A 20,304-nucleotide genomic window follows, 5' to 3' on the forward strand; every position below is an offset into this window, starting at 1 on the left:
AGGGAGTGGGGGGCTGCCTGGTTGTGAAGCAGGATGCTGAGGGTGTGAGGGGGTGTACCTCTGTTATGGGTGTGGGGCAGCTGGAGGGGTGCAGGAGCAATGGGATGAGGCAAGGGAGCCCATGCATTGTGGGGAGCCCGCACAGGGTCATCACTGGCTCAGGTGGTGGAGGTCTGTCAGTCCTACTGTATGTACTGAGGTGATGTGGCGCTGGGCGACGAAGGGTGTGTGTGACAAATAGGACACCGGTGTGACAGGCAGCTGTCACAGGATTGCAAGGATGATGGTTGGTGGCGAAGCATCATAAACAACAGCAGAAGTGAGGAGATACTCAAGTTCCCAACGGGTGAAAAGCAGGGATGGTACAGTGGTAGAGCAAGAAGTGTGCGAGTGAGAGGCCATGGAAACTGCCATGAAAAATAAATCGTGCACTTAGACATAGAAACCCCCATGTAGAAGCTCACCTTTAAATCTGGATAATGCTGTTAAAATCGTTTGTCTTGCTCCTTGTAATTTTGGAAGGTGCATAGGCGCTAGAGCAATACTAGTTCTCTCTCTCCTAACAGGAGGTAATTAAGGCTGCAATTTTTGACAATTTGTACATGATAGTCACTTCCTTCTTTCCTTGAAGCTGCTTGACCTGATTTTTTGAAAATTTCAAAACCCATGGGAATTGTGGGTACATAGTTTTTTATAAGAAAACAGTCCTCTGTAAGTGATTTCAAAAGAAGATACAAAAAGCTCATATAGGTAGTAGCTGCTGCTTAAAGCTGGGTTTTCGGATATGTCATCAAGCTCTCCTTGGTAACTGCAATGCCTCGCGTTAAAGCTAGGATAACCACACCTTTTTCTGGTGCCCATACATGCAAAGTTTTCCAATATGATCCTTATTACATATGTTTATGCTTTTAATAAAAACTGAAGTCAAAATAGTTGATTGCCTACTCCTAACCTTTCATTTGTGTGGTTCACTCCCAACATTGTCTCTTTCCACCCTCTGTCCTGTGAGATCTGCAGGTTCTTACACAGTCAAAGGAATGACTGCAGTCTGTGCAGAATTGAAGAGACTTGGTGCTGGCTGAACTTCAGTCTTAATTAATAAGGAATCCATGCTGTAAAATCCAAGTCATGTCAGGTTGTGCAAAATTGGTCAATAGGTGACAGTTTATTGTATGAACAAAATACCCCCTTCAGTTTATAATTTTTCTATTTAAAGACATTTTGAATGAATGTTTTCCATGGTAGTAATACAGAGATATGTCAAAAAATGTGCAGTTAATTAAATGATGCCCTAATTTTAAAGAATTTTTTTTTTTAAAAACTGTATTTCAGAATTGGAATACTGCTACTTTTAACCACCATTTGTGGAAGTTTAGAAATGAAAACCTTTTGAAAAAAACAATGTGTGTCAGCTACAATGAGTTGGAATAATATAGATTTACGAATGTTTCTTTTGCAAACAAAGTGGATCACAGACATGGTTTTAGGAAGTATGTACTGGCTTACATTTCTACAGTGTGTGGGTAAGCATGCTTTCTGAGTGCATGACTACTTCATAATCCCTCTGAAGTAGTTCAGGCTAATATGATTACCGTTCCTGTAACAGAACAGTAGAAAATAGAGTTAAAAGTGACCCTGAAGGATCATCTAGACCTTTCCTCTCTCCAAAGGAAGGATAAGCTATACCTAAACTGTTTCTAGCATCTTTGTCGTGCTCTTAAAAACATGCAGTGACAAAGATGACACTCTCTGTAAGTTCTCTACAAGTTTTTTCCACCCCCTAATATCTTTCACCTTTCTCATTTAAACCTATGTTAAAATGTCCAAGTTGATCATGTATTCTATTTTAACAACAGCATTTAAAGATCGATAAATCCATGCAACCTTCTGGCTTTGTAGACTGGAGGATGTTGGTGGTTTATTCTCCGGTTTGAACTACAGCAGTCACCTGCAGTTGTAAATACAATGTGTTGCTTGTACTGCTTGCTGTCATAGAAACCTCTTACCGTTATAGGTCAAACTGGTCTGGCGAGCAAAGTACTTTACGCCAAAAATGTGTTGTTTACACTTGGCATCTTACAGTGAGAAAGTTGAGTATAACAGTATCAGAATACATCTTTAAAAATGAATTTTAATTTTTTAAAAAATCGTTGATGAGAAATACGTAGTTCCAGATAAATTGTCTCTACTACCTTACTGCCCTCAGTTTTTCCACAATAACTGAATAATTGCCTTTATGTTTTCCCAGTTCAGCACTAAGCAGTTCTACTTAGACATTCCAAGTCGGATCTTTCGAGCGTTAGCAAGTCTGTGAGAGCTAACCAGTTAGTTAAGACTAGCTTCATTTATTGTCACTACCTGAGAAAACGAGAAGGGGTGCACAGATTAGGCTTTGAAAAAGAACCAGCTGCATTTAATGGATGATACATAGTCTTTTCATATCAAACATTAATGTAAATAGCCTCTGTTACCCCAATAAGGATGCATATTTTATAGTTTTATACAGTTTAGGCAGTGATGCCCACAGTAAGATCCGTCCATTTAACCCTCATCTGTGTTTCTGACTCTGTTCGTCATGGTGGTTTGAGTTAAGGTGAGGTGTATTTTGAAAAAAATACTTCTTAAGCAAAGGGATGCTATTCTACTGCAGTTGACCAATATTGAGGTAACATAAATAGGTTACACTCTATCTGCACCTAAATAAAATGCTATTTGAACTTCTATGAGATGGCAGCAGATCTCTGAAAATGTAAGGTTTGTGACTGAAGAAAACCTTCTTAAAAGCTAATGGGTGATACCTAAGCAGTGGTGTAATATATTGCATTGAAATGGCTTTTAATTTGTGCCAAATATTTTGCAACTAAAGCACTTGTGCAACAGTACACCCTGTGCATTAGCTGAATACTAAAAAACTGGAGAAATTTTTATATGTAATTTTATTCTAAAATCTTTTTAATTGCTGCTTGGATAATACCATGCAGAGCTCTGTTGGGTGATTTCAGGGGTCTGACCTCCTTTTTCTTTGTTCTTCCATTCCTCGTTCCTCGGAGAGCGTTCCTTTTGGAGCCAAACTCGTAGCAAGACTCAAGGGCTGAATTCAGACTCAGATGGAGTTTGCATGTTTAAGTCCAGTCGCATAATCGCCACCATCTCCCTCTAGTCCTGTGGCTACCTGAGAAAAGATCAACGCTCCAGCCTTTGCCCATAGAGTTTCCTAGATGAATAGAGCTCCGGTTTCCCATCTGCTGTGCTCCGATGGGGTGAGGAGCTTGACGCCCGTGTCTGATCAGGATCCGCAAACTGGGACTCTGCGTGACAAAGGCTTCTTTCGGATCGTTGCTCAGACAGTGTTGACTTCGGCACAAAAGGCAGCGGCCACAGCCACTTTTATGTAACTGTAGAAGAATTTGGGAAGGGAGAGGAATTTTGGGTGGCTAATTTAATCTTAGTGAGACTCATTTCCTGAGTAAGACCCCTCTGAAGAACTCACGGTATCTTTTGCCATCACTCATTAGTCTGATCTGGTCCCTAGCTATTACTAGGGTCTACTTAACTTGTTCTTTGGTTGGCAGCAACATCGGAGGTGAAGGGATTCAGGTTGATTTTTGTCTGTCCTTGACAACTGTGTGCCAGTTCTGGTACCTGTGCTAGATGCACCATCGCTACCACCGATCTGTCCCTACGTGGTTGCCAGGGGGTGATTCAGAGGAGTTACCGTAACGTGAGGAGCTCTGACTTCGCTCCCTGCCAGTCTTCCTCAGCTTCCCTGAGTCACTGAGAGAGGCAGGTAAGACCACTAGGGTCAGGCTCTTCCTCTGGATACCCCTCTGGACTGAAACCCTCCCCACTAACTATAGGGAGGCTCATCAGCCTTTGTGACAGCCCGATGCGATCACCTTTAACGAGTTATCTAGTAATCAGCACCCACTCCGAAAGTATGAGAGCCAGTCTCAATATAGTCTGCATGCTAAAGGTCTCCCGTGTAAAAGACTGTTTATATCATGTGGTTAAATGAAGAATGCTCTCCTGTTCTCTTGTTGGCGTGACTGCACTGTCCAGGCAAGAGTACAAGCTCTGTGGTGCCAAAAGACTGAGCAAGAAATGATATTTTTTTCTGATTATCATTTTAAGTCATTATTAGGGATAGTATGGCTAGATCTATGAGAGCAATATTAGAAATTATTCCTGTTTTACGGCACTTGCTGCCACTGTTATTTTGATATTTTGCATGAATGAAAAATTAAGACGCACAAACGGTTCAGCCAGCAGAGATCAGAATCCAAGATTCCCCCCTTTGATCTTCACAGTTGCCCTTTATTGCACTCGGTTAAAGTAGAGGCGATGGTGAATCCACTCAGAGCTGTGGATTTCCTCATTTGGGCTGCCCACCAAAACATCTGGCGAGACAGCCTTCATTCCGAAATTGTTGAATAATCACAAATTATTTTTCTCCCTCCTTGCTCCTATGAGCAATAATTCTGTGTTTGCAGTAAAAAATAATAATAAAATTGCTTTCTCATAACTTCTAGCTGTTTCTTGGGTCGGGACCCATCTTCTTTTTAATTTAGCAATAAAAAAGAAGATTTAAAGCTTTTTGTTTTTAAATTGACCAAGTAATTTTTTCACTTTCATGAATTTCAGCAATGATTGGGTTGTGGGGAGATCTCCCCCACTTTGCCCTACTGAAATAGTGGACTCTTCATGTAACTTCTCTGTGTAGGTTCCTGGAACTTTGTGGACATTGCCAACATGTACCAATTAAAAAAAAAAAAAACAACACTTTAAAAGATGAGTCCATGTTGAAAAGTATGTAGCAAAGTGATGGATTGTAAAGTAAAATAAGTCACTGAGACTGTGGTGAAAGTTCCTTCTCGTTTTTGCTGTAGAATTATTGTGATATCACTGTAATTCTGTATAATGTAGTTGTCTCTGGTGTTCTTGAGTTTGTCTGGGAAAGGTTTTACCCTAGGAGGAATGGGAGCGTGTGTAACCACTCTGTACAGTTAGAATAATGAACAAATCATCAGTCGTGTTCATGTGAAGGTTTTTAGTCACCTGTATTGTACGTTTTCAACTCTCTGTTTACTTATGTGCTGTTGTAAATTGGTAGCTCTGTGATGCTACAATGTGTAAGCAAGTGCATTAAAATAATGCTGCTTCAGAGGATTATTTTTGCAGGAAGGAAATTTTTTTTTTTTTTTTTTTAAAACTTTTAAATACAGAGATATCAATAGCCGCTGGAGTCTTGTTAATTAATATATATATATTTGTTACTGCACAAATAAAATAGCAGATGAGTTTTACTGGAGTAGCTGTGCAGAATCAGTCTATGCGTGTTGTTGCTCAAAAATCCATAATAGGAAAGTGATTGCATAGACCCCATTGGGGGAAATACGAGCTGACTAATGCATTTGCATTAATTACTGCAAGTGGTTTACTCACCAGAGGAAACAGTATCTTGCATATCTAAAAGGAGCCCTTTAGATACGGGCAAATGTTTCTTTAGCTTTGTGTTGTATCTCGGAGAACTAATCCAAAGCAGAAGTAAACGTTGTAAAAATATGCGTCTAATGAAAACTTATTTCAGGCATGGGAACGCTGTCTGTAGAATGATTGCTTTTTTATTTTTATTATTTCACTTTTCAAAAATCTACTCTAAACTCCCCAATGACCACAACAAATAAGCAAAATGCTGTATTTTAGCGGGAGGCAGAGAAGATGACTATTTTAATAGCTGCCTTCAAAAACTTTGACTTTAGTCTACAAGCACATCTCTTTCTTTTTTAACTTCTCTTTTTACGATTAAATTCTTAAGAATTAAATGGTCAGGTTTCATGAGCAACTGTGTTACAATCTGTTGCGTGTGTAAGACAAAGGCAAGAATGTATAAATTAAGGGAAAATCCTGAGTTTGCTGGGGCGGTGTTAAGTGGTGAGAAAAAGGAGAAAAACAAATTTTTAAAAAGATTTGATGGTACGTTACAACAGAAAGTGTGCAGAACTTTCCTTAGCCTTGCATAAAGGGCAGGGCTCACTGCACTTCAGTTCTGAGTACCATTTGAAATTGTAGGGGATTTTGTTTTATCTTAAAACTAGCTAATTCTTTTGCTTACATGCAGATGTCAAAGATGGGTAGAGAACTGTCGAAGGGCAGATTTAGAAGATAAAACTCCAGATCAACTCAACAAGCATTACAGATTGTGCGCTAAACATTTTGAGACTTCTATGATATGTAGAAGTGTAAGTAAAACCAAGCATTTGTTTATTGCGTCTTGCAAAATGTGACTAACGTTTTTCATCAGAATGCTGCATTTTAATCTTTGATCTCCTGGATAACTGGTCCCTGGGAAAATTAATCTCTTAGTCTTAATTGAGGTCATAGTCATGGGCCAGGGCACCGCACAGACTCGCAGATGTTGGCACAAAGGATGAGGTGGAAATGAGCAGTTGGGGAAGAGAAAATCAGAGCTGCTCCTGCTGGTTTAATGTGTTTGTGGAGCCCTCGTCTTCACTGCAGTTCTTTCCTCATGCAAAGCAACGCTCATTTTGTTTATTGTCACTAGATGTTACGACATTATATAAATTTACTGGGTGTAAGTATGTAATTTTGCATACCTCTAATTATTTAAAGTCATTAATGTGCTGTTGCTGAAGTGTGTACATGGTGTGATTCAGTTAAATTACACTCTGTTGTGGCCAAGAGATTTAAACATTCTTTGCATCTGTCAAGCTTTTGGTTCTTGTTATATTTTATCCAGCTAAAATCATGACACTGTTTCCTTTTAATGAAATAATAGCTTTCAGTTCTTCTTGTTGACACAATAACGCTGATTTTAACAGCCTACATTACAGCAGTAAATGATGGATTTGGGGCTTTGTATCAAGTTTTAACTTCCAGGTGATTTTTACATCAAAACATCTATGAATTTTACATCTATGAAAACATAGGCAAAATCAGTCCTTTAGTTGTGAAGGATAATTAAAATATGCAAGTCAGAGTTTGAGCTCCTGGTGGTATTACACGACAGGGTCTCTGATTAGCCAGCATCCCAGAAACAAACGAACAAATGAGTGTTGGAAGTAATTCTGAATCTGAAATGAAGCTTTATGAAACTCAGTTTGTTCAAAATGTGTTTCAGTCTAATGACAGGTATAAACATAATCAGTTAAAATCCTGTACTTACTGGAAATTAGCCCGTGTAGATGAGTAAGTTCACAATATATCCAAATATAAAATTTTACTTAAAATGTTTTTCTTTAACTGCTAGAAACATTTACGTGACCATCTAGAAATCTTTTCTTCCTCCTGCTCATTTGACAGATACATTTTCCTTCAATATAATCTTTCACAATAGTGTTTTGTGGAATTCGTAAGTCTACATAAAGAAGCAGTTGAACATTTTAATTGTGAAAATGGTTATGTTTCTAGAATTGTGAAAAAGTGATAAAAACCAAAGCTCAACAGTAACAAAAGGTTTCCTTTCTGATGCATAGATGTCTTTTTATCCAGAAAACATATATAATCATAATATTACAGTATTAATTATTGCATCTGGGGTCTTTGATGTGAAGATAACGGGGAAGAAAAAGTGTTTGTGGCTTGGGTTGGGATGGTGGGGTTTTTAAAATATCTCTCTTCTCATTTTCAGTGTTCTCTTGATACCTCAAAATGTGAATTGCATAGCATAGCTTTCTCTTTGTTTTGAAACATCAGAAAGTGAAAATACTTTTTAAAAAAAGGAAGAAAAGGAAAACAAGGGGGGGCACGGCATCTGAAATTCTGGGGGCTTTTTGTGCACACACAGTGAGAACTTCCCAAAGATGTCCCTAATCTAGATGTCTTTCTTCTTACAGAGCCCTTACAGAACGGTTTTACGGGATAATGCTGTGCCAACTATATTTGATCTTACAAGTCACTTGAACAATCCCCACAGTAGACATAGGAAAAGGATAAAAGAGCTGGTAAGTTTTTCATGTAATATTTTTTTTTTTAATATTAAAACAATAAAGGCAAGTAAGTTCATGTGAAACTTTTGTATAGAAGTGTCAAATAATAATATTTAGCACTTGAGTGTTTGCATTTTCTGTACTGCCTATTCTAGTGTCTTTTTGTTGATTATAAGTTAAATGCCCAAATATTATGCTGATACAAATTTTACCTGCTAAGGAAGGTTTAATGAGATAATCTGGAAAATGAAATGTCTTGATCCAGAACTGATTCTGTCTTCCAAAGAAAGTGTATAGCTTCCTTTTTCTTGTTATTACAGCGCTAACTGAATACAACTTAGACATAGTACCCTAAAGTTCTTGCTACATATTGATTGTGATCTTCAGTTCACCTGTTTAATTTTTGAAGTCTGCACCAATTCAGACGTGCCTGTTTTAGCTTATTGTTCTGAAAAGATGACCCGTGTATAAAACCAAGATCAAGCAGTTTTTTGTGGAATTATGTCTTGTGGATACCTCTTTTGTGTCATTTATAGAAAAAGTGTCTCTAGGTCTCTGTGGTTATAAGTATACTGACAATTAAGAAGAATTAAATTCCTAAACTCTGCTTATATGTCGGAAAATTACAGACAACTTCTAAATATTTCTTCATGAGTTTGATTGAGTCTGTTTATTGGCTGAAAATAGAGTTAAATTCAGTTCTGTCTACTGGCAGTGCATGTTCATATTGAAACAGAATTCTTTAATGGAATCTGTTTACTAATAATTATAAAATACATATTGAACAAACTCCTAATATAAGTATGGGAATCTTAGCAGTAGTAGCAAACTATTCTCATGTAGTTAGTAGATATGTGTCGTGGCAGCAATTAACAACCTGAAGAAACCCCTTCTCTTGGACCTTCTAGCACTTTTTGGTGAATACTAACACTCTTAAAATGGTCTCATCTAGAATATTTGTATCTGATCTTGATGTGTTTTAATATTTTAAGGTGTGCTAGACATTATCAATATAAGTTTTTTTTTTTTTAGAGTGAAGATGAAATAAGAACACTGAAGCAACAAAAGGGTAAGTGCGCAAAATAATTGGGTTCATAAAAACTTTGTTTAGTAAGACTGACAAGGTAATGCAGGACACATAACTGTAAGTTTATACGTATCAGGAGGATAACTGAGTTGCTGCTTGATTCAGACAGCCAGTCTAAACTCTTTCTGAAATACTCGTTCACTTTTAAACTGGAAACGTTCTTCTCTGGACTCTAGTAACTTAAAGGTAATGGGGATAGTAGGGGAAAGCAAATGTTATGTTTTATTCATGTTATCTTGACACTTACAGTATTTTACATTTTGTAGTTGATCAAGCTTTTGAACGGGAACAGGCAACTCAAGAATTGAACGAAAGCAACGAACAAAATACTGTCTCAGAGGAAGGAGGGGAAGAACAAGAGGAAGAATCTGTCCCCTTAACACTGGAAGAAAGAGAAAACAAAGATTATCTTAAATCTTTGTTTGAAATTTTGATCCTCATGGGTAAACAAAATATTCCTTTGGATGGCCATAGTGTTGATGAGCTTCCAGAAGGTATTTTTACTTCAGATAACTTTCAGGCTCTACTGGAATATAGAATAAATGCTGGAGATGAAGTTCTGAGGAAACGATTTGAGATGACTGCAGTCAATCTTGAGTATTGTTCGAAAACTCAGCAGAAACAAATGCTTGAGATCTGTGAAAACTGTGTCAGAGAAGAGACACTGCGGGAAGTAAGAGACTCGCACTTCTTTTCTATTGTCACTGATGAAGTAGTAGACATAGCGGGAGAGGAACATTTGCCAGTGTTGGTGAGATTTGTTGATGATTCTCATAATCTAAGAGAAGAATTCATAGGGTTTTTACCGTATGAGGCTGATCCCGAAATTTTAGCTGTAAAGTTCCACACGACTATCACTGAAAAGTGGGGTCTAAACATGGAGTACTGTCGAGGTCAAGCCTATATCGTCTCCAGTGGGTTTGCTTCTAAAATGAAAGTTGTGGCTACAAGACTCTTGGAAAAGTATCCACAAGCTGTGTATACCCTGTGTTCCTCTTGTGCCTTAAATGTTTGGCTGGCAAAATCCGTTCCTGTTGTTGGTGTTTCCATTGCGTTAGGAACAATCGAAGAAGTTTGCTGTCTTTTTAATCAGTCTCCGCAATTACTAGTAGAACTGGACAACACAATTTCTGTTCTTTTTCAGAACAACAAGGAGAAGGGTAACGAGCTGAAGGAGATCTGCCGTTCTCAGTGGACAGGCAGGCATGATACTTTTGAGGTTTTAGTGGACCTCATGCAAGCACTGGTACTGTGCTTGGATGCAGTAAGCAGTGACTCATCCGTCAGGTGGAACAACTTTATTGCCGGTCGAGCATTTGTACTTTCAAGTGCATTAACAGATTTTGACTTCATTGTCACTATTGTAATTCTGAAAAATGTTCTGTCTTTTACAAGAGCATTCGGAAAAAATCTCCAAGGACAAACATCAGATGTGTTCTTTGCAGCTAGCAGCTTAACAGCAGTGTTGCATTCTCTGAATGAAGTGATGGAGAATATTGAAGTTTACCATGAATTTTGGTTTGAGGAAGCAACAAATTTGGCTACAAAACTGGATGTACAAATTAAACTCCCAGGAAAATTTCGCAGGGCACAACAAGGTAACTTGGACTCTGAGGTAACGTCAGAAAATTACTACAAAGAAATCCTTAGTGTCCCCACAGTAGAGCATATTATTCAAGAATTAAAAGACATATTCTCAGAGCAACATTTAAAAGCTCTTAAGTGTTTATCGTTGGTGCCCTCAGTCATGGGGCAGCTCAAATTCAATACATCTGAGGAGCATCATGCTGACATGTACAAAAACGACTTGCCTAATCCAGACACACTTTCTGCTGAGCTTCATTGTTGGAGAATCAAGTGGAAGCACAGAGGAAAAGATATTGAACTTCCAGCTACTATTTATGAAGCACTTCACTTGCCTGACATAAAGTTTTTCCCTAATGTTTACGCGTTGCTTAAAGTCTTGTGCATACTTCCAGTGATGAAGGTGGAGAATGAAAAATATGAAATAGGACGAAAGCGCTTAAAGGCATACCTGAAAAACACCTTGACAGAGCAAAGGTCAAGCAACCTAGCTTTGCTGAACATAAACTTTGATATAAAACATGACTTAGATTTAATGGTGGACACCTACATTAAACTCTATCCAGATAAAGTGGAATTTCAGGAAGACTTTATTCCCTCAAACAACTCTGAAGTAACAGAAGATGCTTAATTTTTTAAGCTCTAACCAATCTGTTGAAACAGCTTTTTCTTAATTAAGTTTCAACACTAAGAAAAAAACCTGTGAAATCTATAAAATCACTGCAATTGTATTTCCATTTTAGGTCTCGGACTGAAGAAGCTGTGGACAGTGACCCAAATTATGTTTTGTTAGTCTGCATTAAATGTGTTATGCGAACAAAACCAAGCCTGAAAATAAGCCCATGCTCTTGGCAGAGGTGCTTTCTACATCTGATTGACTTAACTAGGTGCTCGTTTACTTTATTGCATCTTGGAAAAAGTTTGTTGTGATTGTAGATCTGATGAGGCTGTTACATATTCGCTCATGAATTAGGATAAGAAAAAAACCTCAAAATGTTAAAAAGAGTATAAACCATTTCAGTTCTGTTACTTCGGATTTTATTCTTTTTGAAGACTTTTAAAAAAAAGTCGTTGATGTATATTTAATTGGCATTTTGAAGAGTGGGTGCAGCTATTGCACGATCGTCGTGCTGTGGACTGTTCACGGTGTAAAGTGAATGTTAGTGGTATAGAGGTACGTTTACGGTTTCGTTGGAAGAGTCAGCCTCTTTAATCTCTCGATGACTGTTTACATTCCTTTGTGTGAGACACAAAACTTTTTTTCTTTAGGCTTTTAACAGGCATGGCAGGAGTACTGAAATTCCTAAAAGACGCTAAAAACTTAAAATTTATTCCACAAACATTTAAATCTGTTTGTTTATCCTGACTCTGACACAAACCCGTGCATCTTATTGTCTGTTTATTTGTAAACTCACCCAGGAAAGATTAAAATAAGAGTTGTTGTTTGTCTAGAAGTAAGATTGAAAATACTGCTGTTATTTTTGGCAAGAATGAAACTTTTTTGTACAGTTTATTGCAATTTAAAATAAAATGTGAATTGCTTTTTACATAGTATTGAATTTCTTAGTAAAGCTGTGCCCCTTCAAGAATGTGTGTTCTTTTGTAAGGTACCTGTTAGTTTTGGCAATTTTTTCTCCGTTGTTTTTGCAATTCTAGTGAGTGGCATTGTCTTAAGACGCAGGAGACTTTGTGTAATAGCACTTCTGATCTGTATGTTCTGCTGAAGGTTTGTTAAAGTATTTTGAGATAGCACTAAATACAGTGCTTTTAATTGTCAAGTTCTGTCTAACTGAAACAGGTGGAAATAGAATTTTGAAATGGTTGAAAAGTTAAGTTTTGCAGCTATCCTGATGCATGCCAATTTTATAACTTATTTACAATTGTCCTTTTATGTGTTTTCCAGTTGCAGTGGGAAAGACCCCCAGCAACAGAAAATTGAATGATTGTACAGACTGTGAAAAATACAGTTGTTAATGTTTTAATGCAGTCAAACAATAAGAATAAATTTGAAAAAAACCCACCTTTATTAAGTAAGCTTAGATATTAAAGTGGCTATGTACATCTTAAGAAATGCTTTCAGGAGCTTTTATTTACATTGGAGCAGTAAAAATTACTCTTAAAAAGTATTATCTTTTCTTTCCACTGCTATTTGTATATGCTTTCTGGCATGCTTTCATGTTAATGCAATTGTTGCCTTGATCAGTAGAAAATGTTTTAGCTAATAGCTTGCACTGTTCCTCTGAATATATGAAAATAGCCCAAATCTATGTTAATGCTATTAAAAAAAAAAAGGGCATTTTTTAATTAGAAGTCATATGGGAAATTGTCTTTTTTTAAAGAACATCTCAATTACAATTTTAATAAAATAAATAAATCAAAAAATCTTTCCCATCCTGGGAATGCCTGTGAGTCCCCCCGCTGAACACAGCAATGCGAGGTGGTCGTGACCTCTGAGATTGGGAGCCCCGATTCAGTAAAGTCAGGTTGGATGAGCCCAGGCTTACGGGCATAATCAGAGAAGGAAAATTGATAGCCAGCGCCGTATACTTGGCCAAAGGAGCTGAAGGCTACTTTTGGACTGCGTAAATGAGATCTTTTTGACTGATGTACTGAGACAAATTGAAGAAGGGAAATGCAGTAAAACACTCCTTTAGTTGCTGAAGTGTCTTCTGGAGCTCAGCTGAGACAATCAGTTGTGACTAGCATTGCTAATTAGCTGGCTCCAAGAGCCTTGATTGCTTGGTGTGCTTGATTATTGCACAGCCTTTCAGAGAGATGCTAAAATTGTCTGTAATCAATCAGAAGCTCTTTATTTAGCCTATTTGAATTGTTCTGTTGGTGAGGAATGCCTCATTTTGTAGGCACATCAGTGCATCACTTAGGAACCTGTAGCAGGTAGTCTGAATAGCGATGGCTCGGCAGTATGCGGAGGAGCAGAGGAATAGCAGATTGCGATGGTGGGTGCTCCTGTAACTTAAGAGATTTGTGTGGAGGAAAACCACTTACTGAAACTACAGTGGCTCCCATCTTATTTCTGAGGTGCAGAGAAAGGATGCGACTGAAGTGGAATCCACTGGAATCCAGTGGAATATAAATTTAAAGAGAACACTGTTGCTAGAGCAGGTCAGAGACTGGCAGAGAAGTGTCTGAAAATGGGACAAATAATCACTGAAGATAAGTTTTGATTCAATTTTTTTTTAACAGATTCTTGAGACAGAGGAAATTGTCATCTTAAATATCCTGCCAATTCAGGGCAGTATGTATTTCCAAGGTGCATCTGAGGTATTTACCTTGCTTTGACCTGGCTTTTTGACACATTCTATGTAATGCAGCAATATGTCTGTTTAAATTATTTTAAGTATCACTGCTGAGAAGTTAATGTATTTTAGTGAAAGTGGGTTTTCCTTAGCTGCTCAGCTGACTGTGTGTTGTGAAAGCAACGCTTGTCTTAAGAATATACAAACTCTATTTCCTTTTCCCATGCACAGAGTTCCTGTTAGAAATCACTATTACTTCTTTGAAAAGTAGCATGTAGCTTTCTATCTCCTGTAGTGTTATTTCTGTCACTGGCTGCAGAAATCCTTGTTTGGCTGCCAAGGTTCTGCTGTAAAGAAGCAGAGAACCAGAACCACTTAATGATTCTGGGTGCAGCTATCCTGTTCCCCCCGTGCTCTGTTTATGTAAAACACTGCAAATCTCAGAGTTGCCAGAAACATCCCAATTACTCTAAGAAGATGAAAATAAATCTCTTTACTGGATCTGTTTCAAGAAACAGTTGCTAACGTAGAATAACAATAGGTGTTATCCCAAAGCAGGCTTAACATTCAGTAATTTTCCAGACCTCTAATGCTCCCTAGTTTCCCTGAGGAAAACAGTTCTTACAAAGAATAGCAGTCTCCCCAACATTTTGCCTATGTATAAGTAGTGAGGCATCAGCAAAAAAAATGGAGTTGGAAGTTGCAGACAGATCTATAGCAATTTCAAAATATGTGCGTGTTCATTATAAGTTTTCTTTACTTTGCAGAATAACACTGTTAATCAAATAGAATTCAATGTGCATGTTCCATAGCGTACTAATTGTTCATTTTATTATTGCCATAGTTGTCCAATATTTCTATTAATTTATTTTTGTGTAGCAAGCTTGCTTTTTTCTTAAAACCATGCCTGTTTGTCTTCTGTTTTAGCTGGCAACATAGTTTTCCCTGGAAGTCTCCCTGAAGGCAAGGCGGGTACTAGTAAAGTTTATTCAGTGAGACTGAAGAGCAGCGGTGCAGCAGTGACAGAACAGGTGCCCATGTAGTCCCCCATTCCTCTGTTTTGTGGTGTCCCAGAGTTAAATATGCCGGTTAAACTGTCTGTGTGACTGCCCGTGTGGTCTTACAGTAGATGATGCTCTTGTGTTGCGGTGGCTACTGCGTAAGTCTTTTGCCTGAGTTCCCAACAACCCCGCATGCATGTTCATTGACGTCAAAACCCTTTAGAAATAAATTAGTTTTCCTAGTTGTAGAACTTGGGGTACAGACTAAGGGGTGGCTTTTACCATCCCCCAAAGCCACCCGTGCTATCTACAGACCTCCCACAAACCCTTATGCGTTCATGACCACATGCTCCACCAACACCAACGCTATAAGAAAGCATTTGTGGGCGCAACATAGGATCCTTCTTGCTGAGAAGCCATGCTGTGAGCCTGCAAGAATACCATATGGAATCCAGACTAGAGCAGCGGCTTCCCTTGCAGCAGTTAGAAGAGGGTCCTGTGACAGCTCTACCTTTACTAAAGGAGACTGAGAAATGCTGATTTACATTTAAAAATTGGGACCCCATGAAAGCCAGGGATGGAGGCAGTTCAATAGTTTCAGGTGTCTCATGGCATCTTTCACCGAGAGGTGACTGCTGAGTCTCTGATCATCTGTGACGGTCTACAGTCAGAGCTGGGACTACACACATGACTGTTAGAGCCTGAAAATTCAGCTTGTCGCCTCTTCAGCCAGCAAACGACTGAGGATCTTGCGAAAGGACTGTCTTTCCTTGCTCCTGGAAGAACCTCTAGAAGGTCTACTCAGCAAGACAACACCTCTGGCATGGCTCACAAGCCTCTGGGATTTTTTAGCAGGTAGATTCTGTCAACTAAGAGACTTCATCATCCACCGTCAACAGGACATGGTGTTTGAGGGGAAGAACTTATCACCAGCACCTTGCTTTTTTGTCCTCTCTTACTCCCAGAGCAGAACAACTTCAAGCTTCGTGGCTGTTTCCTAGTGAAGCGGCAGGGCACTTCCGTACAGTTAGCACTTGCTAACTTGGTGAAGGAAAGATGTTTATGAGCTATTGGGAAGGAGGGGTCATGGGTTTGGGAAGCAGGAGAGGGGTGAGGAGATCCATGAGAGAGCTGGTCAAGGGCACGGGTTGGTTGGTAGTGTGATGCTCTAAGCCTGCGTACTATATAAGCCCAGAGCTAAGCCCAGATGGGGTCCTGGTCTTCTCCTCCATCCCCATCCGTCAGCCTGCGGTGATGGCAGGCTGAGCAGACACAGGCTGGAGGGCTTTGTGCTGCTGACAGAATGGGTCCCTTGCAGAAAGCACGGAGGTGGCAGGCGGCTGCGAGAAGGCTGACAGTGCTGGGGAGGTTGGACCCACGTCCATCCCTGTGGGTCCACCAACGTGCAGGCAGCCAACTAAAGGCACACTTGACCTCCTTCCTAAACCGGCGGACTTAACCAGTTGAAGGTGAATCCTCTGTTTTATTAAATCAGAGGAGTGCAGCCCAATTATGTCATATGTTGTACATACCCTGGAAAGAGTATTCATGGAGAAATAGGATCCATATGGGCAGATGCTTACTGGTGAGCACGTCCCGCTGAAGAACAGCCTTGGGTATCTGCCTGCAGAGATCAGGCTTAGTAGGATTCAGGCCTTAGCTCTTAATTTATACTGTTGAACAGCTCTCAAGAAGAGGGAGGGATGTGTAGGAGGTATAGTATAAAGCGGACGGCGCTGTGACATGCGTTCCGCCCCCCAAGGAGTGAGGCTTGCTGCCTTCGCCTTGGTGTGAGGCTCTGCGCTCCAGGAATGAGCAGGAATATCACGGTCTGGTCCAAATTCCTCCCTGGAGCAAAGAGACAGATGATATCATTGTTGGAGTTGTTTGGACATCATAAAGGTACTTACTGAAATGAGAAAAATATGGTTTTAATTCATTATTTAATAATAAAAAAGTAACGGAAAGCTATGAGTGCCAGGAACCTCACTGAGAAAAGTGTCTTTGCACCCTGGAGAACTTCTCTTTGCCTAATGAGTAAGCACTTCTAAGTCACTTTTTGGTTCATTTTTTGTGTGTATATGTATGTATATAAAGTATGCAAAGCCAGATGAAGTTACTTGTTTGTCTTGCAGATGTCAACTTTGCTGAGCAATGCTTTGATTAAGAAGAAGCACGCCCACAGTGAAAGGCACATGGCTTATTCCTGGGAGACTTTGTCCACACTGTATACAGCTCCTCCTGAACCCTGTACCCTACGATCCAAGCACACAACTGTTACATGAACAAAATACATGAGCCTAAACACATGCTAATTATCAGATAGTTTCCACTCCACTCTGAAAAGATTAAGTGGAAGTGTGCAACTGAGCATTGACTTTAAGACTTTTCAAGTTCACTGTACAAAAGTACACCTTCCAAATCAGTGTTGTGCATAAGGCAGGGTACCCTGTTCAGTGTCTGCAGAGATGGCAGAAAGCTTGAAAGAATTACTGCTTGGCAGGTGAGCAGACCTCTCTCCATTTAGCAGTTCTTACAAACTTTAATCCCGTAAGTGTATCAGCGTTGCTGAAGATGTGTTTATTGAGAAACCTGTGGCTTTGCTGTGGGTTTTGGCATATGTAAAGGCACCCTTCTGCGTTATTATAAAAGCTGGATTTGGAAAGTACTTGTAATACATACAATTTGATATACGGTATTCCTGCATTTTCCAGACTATTTCACATTCTCATTCTAACAACGGGAATAATGGAACAGATTCGCAACTCTAATCCTGACTCTTTGCACCTTTCAGGCAGGACAATACAGCTGGAGCCTGGATGCAGTTGCCCATCTGGGAGTGCACCATTGCTCCTGGGAAACTCTTCAAGGGGAAAAAAAAATGCTGAAAATGCTGACGCAGCCGTTTTCTGCACTATTTGCTTCTCCAAGGTATGCTTAAGGTACTGCACGCCTTGCTGCTACATGGTCCTTCAGGTCTCGCCACTCTTCTCCCAGCACTGATGTGGAAAGAGCTTCAAGGAGGACAGGTCTCCTTCCAGGGCTGGGTGCTATTTTTCTGCCCCTGTATGGCCTATAGTTTTGTGCCTAACTTGCTGTCCTGTAAGGTCATGCTTTTTGAAGGTCTGTTCTTGGATGCCTGTATTTTATATTTCTCAGTTGGAGATGCATAGAAAGGCTGTGATTTTTAAAAAGCGTTTAGCATTACTTCTCTCTGTGGAAAGGAGCTTTAAAGCAGCGTCAAGCTGGGCATACACAGTTAAAGGCACTAAAATGCTCAGATTTTGAAAATCTCAGTCTAGGAACAAAATTCAGCATCTGAGTAGAGCACTGGGGCTGTATTGTTTAGCTACCTTGGTATTACATTGCATTCCCCAGGTGGCTTTCAGTAGATCCTGTGACAACGAAATCTTTCTAAACAATTTTAAAATTTGCCTTTTTTGATACATCCCCTCATTTTAATTGTGGTTTGGAGAATAGAAAAATCCCACTGTATTCCATTTCTGCTATTAAGTATTACATGTGCTATATTTTTTTCTACTTTACTCCATTTACTTTCCCCTTCCCAAATTCAGCCCAACAGTCCTTCACTTTTTTTGTCTACAAAGTTGCATTCTCTTCTCAATTCCAGTTCACATGTTAGTCACTGCTCCTGATCTTTATGAGACACTTCTTCTATTCTGACCAGGACATATTTGCAAGATGTATTGGGTTAGGTTTACTGTTTAAACAAAAAAAATCACTCATTTTTTCACCTAGCCTCCTATTTCTCCCCCATCCTAAAATGCTGCTTTTACGGATCCCGATTGTAGAAAAGCAGCAAGTTCCTCTTCTAGTTTTCTTCAAATACCAGTATTCTTCAAATACCAAATAAAGATTTGTGCTTTCCTTCTGTAACCTTGGCTATGCAGGGACCCCAGCCAAGGGAACTACCCTTATAGTCTTTGGGGAAAAGGTGGCGTTAAAACAGCTCAAATTGATGAAAAAGGTTTCTAGGCTTTATGCTGGAGAGTACCCTCAGTGAATCCTCAGACGTGAGTGCAGGAACAGCCCTTATTACAGTATTGTGTATTAATCAGCAGTCTATGATCCTAAATAGCATAACCCCCAAGGGATGCTTTACCCGCTGACTGTAGCAACCTGTACAGTCAGCATGCACGTAGAACAGCTACTTGTTTTTCTTATTCTTTCTTGGGTTGACCAGCTTTGTTGTTGGCACAGTCATTACCTGTTGATTAAATTAAGTTCATAGCAAGCCATCACGGATGGCTGAAAAGTTGCAGCTTTCTACTGTTTCTTTCATCACAGATCGAGAGTGTTATGAGATGTGATGGTCACATAGGCGGTCAACTGCTGAGCATGGTTAGCGGAAGGTGTTCTAGTGATGAGGATTTGGGTTAGATACCAGACTGCATGGATCCATACTCTGCCGTTGGATCAGGTCATACGGATCCACACACTTTGCTGTTTGCGCTTCTTTGTCTTCTCTGCACTGACTCTCAGCTTTTAAAGTATTGATCTGTATCATCATGTCCCACTCCCTACTACTCTGCACGAATGATAAATCTTGCTGATCGTGGTCTGCTCTGATGTCAGGTCTCTGGTCTTTGCAGGCAGACTTCGCCCTGTGCTCTGCCCATGCTCCAAGCAGACTGGGAACCAGGAACTTGCAGTTGAAAGCAGGACCAATGCACCCTCCTGCAGATGAGGAGATGGCTCCAGGATTCCTGGTTGGCTAGGGACACAGGTGGACTCACTTTCTCACTATGGTGGACTCACTATGCAAAAGACCATGTAGATATAATCGTGGATATTCATATGACCCCCATTTCTGGAATATTTTCTGTGTCGTTGACCTGTTTATTTTCATAAAAGCTCTGGGATATACGGCCCAGTTATCGGATATCTGAAGTGATTATGGCCTCCATCTGGTCACACAAAAACATTTGTAGTGAGTCAGGACACTATATCAAGGTCTCCCAAAGCCCTGCCTAGTGCTATAAAACCATGTCTCTAGCCCAGGAGACTTACAGATATGACATGATGAGAGACAGCAGAAACCAGACAAATGATACTTAAAGAGAAGGGGTAGCAGGGGCGAGTTAGTTTGGGATAAATGAATGTACAGATCATGGTATTCATAAAAGGTAAGAAGACAGCCCTTCCTAACATCAGTATCCATTTGAACTCACGCTTTGTCAGCAGTGGACAAGGACAGATCACCATCAGAGGAAGAATCTTAGAAACTCATTCCATGTGGTTTTGGTTATTTATGCACCATCATCTCCCATAACAGCACCATCTCCTCTTGCAGCGACAGCAGTTTATGAACGTGTTCCTCTTCACGCCGACACTCGCACCCTGAGACTGAGCATCTCTGCGGAAAAGAAAGTGGGAACAGGTTGAGACAGGAGCGTGAGTGTAGGGCA

At 39.7% G+C, this 20,304-nt stretch overlaps 1 protein-coding gene across 1 annotated transcript; it reads left to right on the forward strand.

Annotated features, from left to right (window-relative positions):
* Positions 1–6,118: 6,118 nt before the first annotated feature.
* On the forward strand, positions 6,119–12,158 carry PRKRIR (protein-kinase, interferon-inducible double stranded RNA dependent inhibitor, repressor of (P58 repressor); the record flags this gene model as incomplete). Its single annotated transcript, XM_009586209.1, has 4 exons — positions 6,119–6,239; positions 7,854–7,961; positions 8,979–9,015; positions 9,300–12,158. Coding segments are annotated over 4 exons (2,215 nt in total), but the record flags the coding sequence as incomplete, so codon positions are not given.
* Positions 12,159–20,304: the final 8,146 nt, after the last annotated feature.

Source organism: Fulmarus glacialis, unplaced genomic scaffold, assembly GCF_000690835.1.
Source record: "Fulmarus glacialis isolate BGI_N327 unplaced genomic scaffold, ASM69083v1 scaffold40439, whole genome shotgun sequence".
Taxonomy (NCBI): domain Eukaryota; kingdom Metazoa; phylum Chordata; class Aves; order Procellariiformes; family Procellariidae; genus Fulmarus; species Fulmarus glacialis.